Genomic DNA, 9683 nt, shown 5'->3' on the forward strand with positions numbered 1-9683 from the left:
AAATAAAAAATCAAATACTTGGAAAATGGAAAATAGCTTCTAAAATAAACTTTAAATAGCACAGAAAAACAATACTGTGATTCCAGAATACGTAAGAGAAAAATTTGAAAATAAAAGACGTTTTGTCACTCTACCTGACTAAAGTTTATGAGATGTCACAACATCTGAATTCATCGTCAGTTCTTTGATTTACAACTTTTCTGTATTAAGAAATGTAAAACCAATGAATAAAGCATTTAATTCAAGGATTTATTTTTAAAACTAAAACTTGTAGACATCAGGAGCAAGGCAATGATTTTTAAAAACACACAGAATTTTAACAAAGAAACAGTTTGACACTTTACAGAAGTCAAGTTTTCAAATGTTTAGCACGCAAAAGAGATATCACTGCATGTAGATTTTTAATGTGGTGAGTTCTTATTTCAAGTGCAAAACATTGTGAAATGAGTCTTGATTTTGCCCATGTATCAAGAAAAAATTTTTATTAGAGTTGTCAATGACAAAGAGATTATCCAATATTAAACTTGTAAATGGATACAGAAAGCTGAAAACTAGTACACAGAAAGTGATAGAAATGTAGTTTATGTATGTTATATACATGCACATATTCAAAACTATTGATCTAGAAGAACATGCACAAAACTCGATATTTGTTTTTCTTAAACTGAAAACAAGCTTATTAGAAAAATAAAGAAACAAAAGAATGGCTACGTCATAAGCAAAATAGCCAAAACTCATTATTTTGAGGGTTTCTATTTTCCATAATACTTTATAATATTTTTCAAATTTTCTCTAACAATATGTGCCATTTTATTATAACTTAACTTTGTTGAAATATTTTATTTCCTAAACTCCAAATTGTGAACTACTGATATTTTTGTTTCCTTTTTAGTTGCTTGTGTGTCTGTAAATTAAATTAACCAAAAGTAATTTTTAAAACACAAGTGAACATCCTTCACAAAAGGCACTGTGCTGGAATGCAAGTCTTCTAATGAGAATAGGCAGCATTGATTATTGTCACCTTAAACACTTTATAACTACTCTCTGATCAAATTTGGAGTTATTATTTATCTTGTGCACTTAAGGAAAGAGAGTTTTAAATTTTAGGTAACATATTCTGGGTTGTATAGCCGAAAATGTAGCATATTTAGAATCTAACTCTTGGAAAACTTTATTTCAAAATAGTACTCCTAAAGACTCTATTATAATTCTGCCCCATATAATAAATGAAATAACTTCTGAAACTGTTATCATTGTGACCCAAATCTTTGTTTTCCATAACAAATTTACCTACAGCTGAAGTATGCATAGGAATTTGTAAAATCTAATTTTGAAGGACAACCATATTTTCTTATTTTCCACATCAGTTGCTTTTAAAAACATATATTTAGACTGTAAATATGACACACATATTATTATTATTATTTATCTATTTATTTATTTATTTATTGTTTTGAGACGGAGTTTCGCTCTTGTTGCCCAGGCTGGAGTCCAATGGCACGATCTCAGCTCACTGCAACCTCTGCCTCCCAGATTCAAGCGATTCTCCTACCTCAGCCTCCCAAGTAGCTGGGATTACAGGCATGCACAACCACACCCGGCTAATTTTTTGTATTTTTACTAGAGAGGGCATTTCACCATGGCCAGGCAGGTCTTGAACTTCTGACCTCATGTGATCCGCCCTCCTCGGCCTCCCGGAGTGCTGGGATTATAGGCATGAGCCACCGCGCCCAGCCAACACATATTATGATTTCTAATTGCAATCTGGATTTCTGAAAACATACACTTTGAAATGTTCAAGATCATGTTTAGTCAAGCAAAGGTTAGCACAACAGAAATGCAAACATAAAGGATTCAATTGTTTTTATAGAGAGACCAAGAAAATACCAAATAGAAAAGAAAGAAAAGATGAGTTTAAATGTTCAGCATTCCTGCTGTTTTAATTACCTGGAGTCCTGTCTTCTCTGCATGACTCTAATGAGAGCATTTTTCACTTCTTTGTTTCTAAGACTATAAATGAGTGGATTCAGCATGGGAATCACAATAGTATAAAAAACAGAAACCACTTGATCCTTTCCCAAAGAATAAGACTTCCTTGGTTTTAAATAAGTAAAAATCAGAGTGCCATAAAAGATGGTGACTCCCAAGAGATGAGAGGCACAAGTAGAGAAAGCTTTCTGCTTTCCTGAAGTGGAATTAATTTTCAGGATGGTAGAAAGAATGGACATATAGGATGCAGATATTGTGATAAGGGACACCATCAGGGTGGAACCAGCTAAAATGTATATCATGATTTCAATGTCATATGTGTCCGTGCAGGACAGAGCTAAAATTGGAGACGTGTCGCAGAAAAAGTGACGAACTACATTTGAGTCGCAGAAATGCAGTCTGCTCATCCAAACCACGTTGACAAAGGAGTTGATGAAGCTAATCACATAGGGCCCAGTGACAAGAGCATGACACAGCCTTTTGGACATAGTAACTGGGTAATGTAGAGGACTGCAGATAGCTACATAGCGATCACAGGCCATTGATGAGAGAAGAAAACATTCAGCAGCTCCCAAGAAGACAAAAAAGAACATCTGGGCAAAGCAGCCCGTGAAGGAAATATGGTTGGAAGTCAGTAAGTTCACTAAGGTTTTAGGTGTGATGACAGTTGAGTAACTGAGGTCAATAAATGACAAGTGAGTGAGGAAAAAATACATGGGAGTGTGAAGCTGGAGGTCCAGGCGGATTATCAATATCATCCCCACATTCCCCAGCATAGTAGTTAGGTATATCAGGAGAAACAGCATAAAGAGGGCCATCTGGACCTCTTCAGAATCTGACAGTCCCGTAAGGATGAAGTCAGCCACATTTGTGTTATTTCTTCTACCTATCATGTTCAATTGCTTTAAACTGCTGAGAAATCAAAGTTGATGCTTAACAGGAGTGACTTCAAAAGGTTTCTGTTTATACAATAACCTAGCATTTAATTCGTTTAGTGTTTCTATAAATTGCTAATACATTTATAGAATGTGACCTAAAAACGGAATTATATTGCCAATGTAGATAAAAGTGTAAATTAACATTTAGATGTGATATAATAAAATGTAACATATTGCATAATTAGAATGAACCTGACCTTGTTCTGAATGCCTTCCTTTATTAATACATTTAATCCACAAGAAAATACTATACCATAGATGCTACTATTATCCACATATTTCAGATGAGAAAAAAAGAGTATGGAAGATTTGAGTAACTTATCCAAAGTAAGAACAATTAAATGTTGACACTGATTCTGCCAACATATGTTGACTTCAGAGAGAAGGCTTATAATACTATACTCCTGTTTATAAATAATTTCAGAAAACTTGAGAAAGAGCTAAACATGTAATAAACAATGAGAGGAAACAGTTTTTAATAGATTATTTACTGCCGCTTTGTTTCTAATATTATTTAATGGTAATTTTAAATAAATTTCACCCTTAAGGATTTTAGTAGGATACATCAAAATTATAGACCATATATAGTATTAATTTATAAAAATACGATGTTTTAGTAACTTAACCAATCAAAATCAAATTTCTTCCCAAAATTATACGATCAAAATATATACCTTGCTTGTAGACTCCGATTCCATCAACTCTACATTTCTCTTTTTACAAACCCCTACATTAATCAGGGTAAGGACTAGATGATATGTATATGTATATTCTTATGATAAAGTCCTGAATTAATTTCATCCGAAATAAAATCTTCCAATTTTGAGAATAATACTTACCGTGTCAGAGCCAAAGTTGGTGAAAAAGCTTTCATCTCATATTATCTGTCTAGAAATTTGTCAACCTCAATTTTTCTTATAAATAAAATATGAAAGGCATTTAAGGAGATAAAATTTTCTCTGATATAAAATTTTTTTCCTTGAGATAAGTTGTTTTTACATTTTTGTGCATTCATTTTGTTTTATTCTGTGTCAAAAAAACAACCTAGAAATTTCTTTTAGGTCCTGGTCAAATGGAAAGATTACCAGGAAGCAGTGTGTCAAAAGAACCCTGGGAGCCCCTGTGACAATCGGGAGATTATTCTTTACCTCTCACTCTGATAACTCCAGAGTATCTCACATATGAGGGGCTGATGATAATGCACCTTTTTGTAGTCCCTGTGGACCAATTACCAATGAAGAATTGCTTGGTATGTTTCCAAGGATAAAGGTGCAAAGAATAAATGCAGCCATGATAGATTTTGAGCAAAGGTTTTCCTTTTTACCTTACAAGCCACATAAATGAAGGAAATTATGGATTGGTCTTTTCTTATGATGTTCTCAATATTTTACTGGGGTGCTGGAGAAGCCATTTCCGGAAAAATAATTATTCTATGACTGACACCATCAAAGATGGAATAATACATTTTTTCAATTAAAATTTTGTATATTTAAATGTATGATACTATCATAGAAGTAAACATGTTAATTAGAAAAGAATCAGAATATAACAAAATTCAAAAAAGAAAATGAAAATAAGTCTAAACTGTTCACATTTTGTAAACAGTATAACTTTTACTAATTATTTTCTTTTGTGCACTTAATTCCTATTTGTACATGTATGCATAGGTTGCATAATAACACTATATATTCAATGTATTTTCATCATTTGATAACCAAAATTTTTTCCGATGCCATGAACTATGTTACATTAACCTTTTATAAACCTTACAATTCTATGGTTCAGGTATAGGCTAGTGCCCTGGGGATAACTTACTAAGTTAACTAAGTGCTTACCAGCTGATAAATAGACATTTTAAAGCATTACCAAAAAAGTGATGCAGGTTATTTATTCTGGTTTGGCAGTGTCACCTAATTCATCTACATGAAATATTTGTGCAATATGTTTTGCTATTTTCATGTACTTTTTAAATTTTTAAGAAATAAAAGTGAGAGCAGAAATACAAAATCAACCCTGAGACTAAACATTTTATAATTAATTTAGTTGCTTAAAACTTACTTCCTCCATATATAATCAGATCAATTTTTTTCTTAAATATGGGTTAAAAGTTAAAATATAAAAATTGAGCTGAAATATTGTACTGAGAACTATTTGCCCAAGATGGGGAAGCAAAGAAAGAGTCTGAAAGAAAACACAGTGTGAATCAGAGTAAAATATTAATGTGATTTTGTGTTAAGTCATGATAATAAAATCAATTTTCATGTAAATTTGAAAGTGAGTCTAGAAGGAAGCATGCCCATAATCTAGAATTTCAGGAGATAATTTATTGCTATGTATAAAGCAGCTACTTCTGTATGTATTTATCGTACATTCAATGAGCTTTTGGAAGAGCAATTCTGTTCATCGGAAATTTAGTGATCCTGAGACAGGCTAATTTGGAGATTAGAAAGCCAGAATCACACCCTTTGACAATAGGTATCATTAGAGTTAAGCCAAATAAGAGGCAAAAAGTGACTTTTTATGTCAAGGCCACCTCAATAGACTTGGTGATTGCAAAGTTGCCATGAACAAGGGATTTTCTTGCTCATGTTTTTTCTAACATTAAAAACTATTTTGTTCAGGTTCAGAGTTGTTTATAATGGCAAGAAAGTTATTTTACAATTTATTGTATTATGGCAAAAGCCTAATTATGATCAGAGATTTTAAATCTCTCAATTTAAATGATATACAGTGCAATGCTCTAGGTAATTATATTTTATTTTTGTTGTTATTTATTTATTTAGAGACAGAGTCTCGCTTTGTTGCCCAGGCTGGAGTGCAGTTGTGCTATCTTGACTCATTGCAACGTCCACCTCCTGGGCTCAAGCAATCCTCCTGCCTCAGCCTTCCAAGTATCTGGGACTACAGGTGCTCACTACCAGGCTGGGCTTATTTTTTGTAGAGACAGGGTCTCACTAAGTTGCAAAGGCTTGTCCCGAACTCCTGGGCTCAAGTGATGTTCCTGCCTTGGTCTCTCAAAGTTCTGGGATTACAGGTGTGAACCACTGTGCCTGGCCTTAAGTCATTATGTTTTGGTTTTTTTTTGCCCTGTATAAAATGCACATTTATTATCTTCTTGACACAGATTGAAGAAGATAAAGTAATTACAAGTTCTTACACATGTCATGGTGATAAAATATTTCTAAAATTGTGAAGTGTACAAAATGGTACAGCCTGTCCCTCCCCTATTACCTGAAAACCTAGTTCTAAGAAATTAAACCATGTTACTTATGCCCCTTCTATTCTCTCTCTCTCTTCTGGATTATGTTTACTATTGTTTTCTTTGTCTTTCGTCTTTGACTCAATAAAAAAAATGACCTTTTTTTGATAAATTTTGTTCAAATACGAACTTGCTTATTCATTAGTTATTTTAGTTATTTTTGTGTTATTATTTTATTTCCTCTACAGGTTGCATACTTTTACAATTGAAAAATACCTAGTGAAAGTATTTTCTTATGGTTACCTGTTTAATAATACCAGAATTTAATATTTGCATTATTCATCTGGGTGTCACTTTTCACTTATATATAGTGATCTGAATTATTCCTATTGTGGCATATTATGAAAATAGTGTAAAGTTAATATTTTTATTTCTTATTTGACTAAGATTAATCTCAGTTGTGCTTAATCATTATTAAAATCTTAATAAAACTATAATTCTAATTTTTTAAAATTTTGAGTTAAAATTATTTTTATCTTACAAATATTGATTGATTGATTTTTATTTATTTATTTTTAGAGATGAAGTGTCACTCTGTTGCCCAGGCTGAAGTGCAGTGGTATGATCTTGGCTCACTGCAGCCTCTGCCTCTGGGTTCAAGCGATTCTTCTGCTTTGGCCTCCCTAATAGCTAGGACTACAGGTGTGTGCCACCACATCTGGCTAATTTTTATATATTTTTGGTAAAGACTGGTTTTCACAATGTTGGCCAGGCCGGTACTGATAAAACATTTTCAATGGTTATCTTCTAACAACACCTGGGAGAGTTCATTAAATCAGGTTTCAGTCTCTTTTCAAGGAAAGCACCACCTATCCCACACCACACACATGAACAATACACACACATTTTCTTCCTTTAATGCTGTAGAATTAGCAAAGTTTTTCCATTTGATTTGGAGATGCAAGAATCTCTGTATATACCCAAAATATTCTAGGAATTATGCTACCACTAATGAGACATCTACAGTTAATGATAAATTAAACTCTCCTTTTTTTATAGAATATATATGCCATAAACAGAGCACTTTTCTATGTAATCTAAAATTGTGTTCATACATATATGATCAAGAACTCATCTGTTAGGGGCAAATGACTCCATATTATCAAGAGATTTCTCTATACTGCCTGGTATCTGTTGTTCCATTAGTGATTGCACTGAAATTATTTCAATGTTTTATTTTTCATTGTGGCTAATATTTGCTTTGTTATTTTTATTTTTTGTTTGTTTAGTTCTGTACTCTTTGATTCCAGGTGATCAGCTGTCATTTAATATTTTTAGCAAAATGTAACTGTTCTTATTCTTTCATCTTCCATTTTTCTACTCTCAAGTTGCCAATAGCTGAGAAAACAGAATGTCAAATTATATTGTCAATTTGATTTTTTTTTAGTTTTAAAAAAAATTTTAATTTTTAGTTTTTTATGGGTCCATAGTAAATGTGTATATCTATGGGGTACATGTGATGTTCTGATACAGGCATGCAATGTGAAATAAGCACATCTTGGAGAATGCTTTATCCTTCTTCTAAGCCCTTATCCATAGACTTATCATGTTGGTGCAAAAGTAATGGCAGTTTTTGTGGCCGGGCGTGGTGGCTCACACCTGTGATCCCAGCACTTTGGGAGGCCGAGGCTGGTGGATCATGAGGTTAGGAGCTCAAGACCATCCTGGCTAACATGGTGAAACCCCGTCTCTACTAAGAATACAAAAAAAAAATTAGCCGGGCGTGGTGGCGGGCGCCTGTAGTCCCAGCTACTCCGAAGGCTGAGGCAGGAGAATGGCACGAACCTGGGAGGCGGAGCTTGCAGTGAGCCGAGATTGCATCACTGCACTCCAGCCTGGGTGACAGAGCAAGACTCCATCTCAAAAAAAAAAAAAAAAAAAAAAAAAAAAAAAAGTAATGGCGTTTTTGCCGTTTGTTTTTTTGTTTGTTTTGTTTTGTTTTGTTATGACGAAAACTGCCATTACTTTTGTACCAGGCTAATACGAACAATCCAGTTACGTGATATAAGCTGGGCACAGAATGGCAAAAATCGCATATTCTCAATGTAATAATTTTGAACCTGTTTCAGTGTGATAGCATACTCACATATGAATGTTCGGATGCCTCTTATTTCCTTGTACATGTCTATGTCTGAATAATTTATATGCTGAACTGACCTCCAAATACAGTGAGTTAGTGGTCCATGTAATTAAGTAATAATTCAACTTACAAACTGCAAGACTCTAAGTTATCATTTAGTTTGTGTTATGCTTTTTGAGGTTACTCTACTATTTTCCTAGTTGTGGGCATAATTGAATTCCTGAAGCCATCCACGTTTGTTTTAATTGTAACATACATAAATTTGTCATGGAAAATGTTTTCTATGTATGACTCTCAAAGAGCATTTTTAACATCTTTGTTCCTCAGACTCTAGATGAGTGGATTCAGCATGGGAATGACAGTCATGTAGAATACAAATGCCAACTGTGCGTGGATCAGGGATGATGCTTTATCCGGTTGCAAATAGATGAAAATCAGGGACCCATAGAAGATAGTTAAACTGTGAGGTGGGATGTGCAGGTGGAGAAGGACTTCTGCCTTCCTACTGCCAACTGGTTCTTCAGGATGGCTGAGATGATGGCGATATAAGTGACTGTGATAATGAGAGAGCTAAGAAGAGTGAATCCAGCTAAGACAAAGCTCACCATGTCTGTGCTGTATGCATCTACACAGGACAGTGCTAAAAGAACTGTGGTGTCACAGAAAAAAATGATTGATGCTGGAATCACAGAACGCCAAACCACTTATCACACAGACAGATATCAGAGAATTTGTGAAACCTATCGCATATGGCATTACTCCCAGCCAGTTGCACACTTTCTAAGACATGACTACTGAATAAGGGATTCCAGTTTGCTACATAGCGATCATAGGCAATTGATCCCAGAAGAAAACACTACACACCACTCCAATAAGAAAGTACATTTGAACAAAGCAGCCAACAAAGGAGATGGATCTCTGATTGGATTGGAAATTCACCAATGCCTTAGGTGTTACAGTAGAGGAGTAAAATATGTCAATGAATGCTAAATTGCTCAGGAAAAAGCACATAGGAGTATGAAGCTGAGAATCCATTATGATTAACATAATCAGTTCCAGGTTTCCCAAAACAGTGAATAGATAAATGAAGAGAAACATCAAGAAAAGACTGACTTGTAATTCAGGGTGATTTGCAAATCCAGAGAGGATGAAGGCAATCACCTCAGTGAAATTGTTGTCAGCCGTTTATATCAACTCAGGCCTTTGACTTACCTGCTGAATAACAACAAGGAAAGTTAGAGAAGGATTCAAATCTAAAGGCCCTATAATCAAATTTGACTCAGACTCCAACAGTGAAAGAGTTACAAATGGAAAGTAAAATTTAGGATTTCAAATTAGTTAGGGATTTATGCATAATTTTTATTTTTTACAAACTGACAGACATTAATTTAAAAAAAGTTCACAGTTTTTTGGACTA

The 9683-nt window shown here is 34.0% G+C and overlaps 1 protein-coding gene and 1 pseudogene across 1 annotated transcript; both read right to left on the minus strand.

Annotated features, from left to right (window-relative positions):
- Positions 1 to 278: 278 nt before the first annotated feature.
- On the minus strand, positions 279 to 4069 carry LOC116468158 (olfactory receptor 8H1). Its single transcript, XM_032151767.2, has 2 exons — positions 3767 to 4069; positions 279 to 2901 (listed from the first exon to the last, which is right to left on the minus strand). Exons 1-2 carry the CDS (start codon positions 3799 to 3801, stop codon positions 1944 to 1946), a joined length of 993 nt encoding a protein of 330 aa, XP_032007658.2. The 5' UTR covers positions 3802 to 4069; the 3' UTR covers positions 279 to 1943.
- A 4491-nt stretch (positions 4070 to 8560) lies between these two features.
- On the minus strand, positions 8561 to 9451 carry LOC116468160 (olfactory receptor 8I2-like; annotated as a pseudogene).
- Between the last annotated feature and the right edge of the window lie 232 nt (positions 9452 to 9683).

This window comes from Hylobates moloch, unplaced genomic scaffold (genome assembly GCF_009828535.3).
Source record: "Hylobates moloch isolate HMO894 unplaced genomic scaffold, HMol_V3 SCAFFOLD_5, whole genome shotgun sequence".
Lineage (NCBI taxonomy): Eukaryota > Metazoa > Chordata > Mammalia > Primates > Hylobatidae > Hylobates > Hylobates moloch.

Bases quoted from the DNA above. Each gene is read 5' to 3' on its own strand.
- LOC116468158 (XM_032151767.2), bottom strand. From the start codon at position 3,801: ATGAAAGCTTTTTCACCAACTTTGGCTCTGACACG. The intron at 2,902-3,766 runs GTAAGTATTATT...TTGATTTCTCAG, and splicing joins CCAACTTTGGCTCTGACACG to CAGTTTAAAGCAATTGAACA.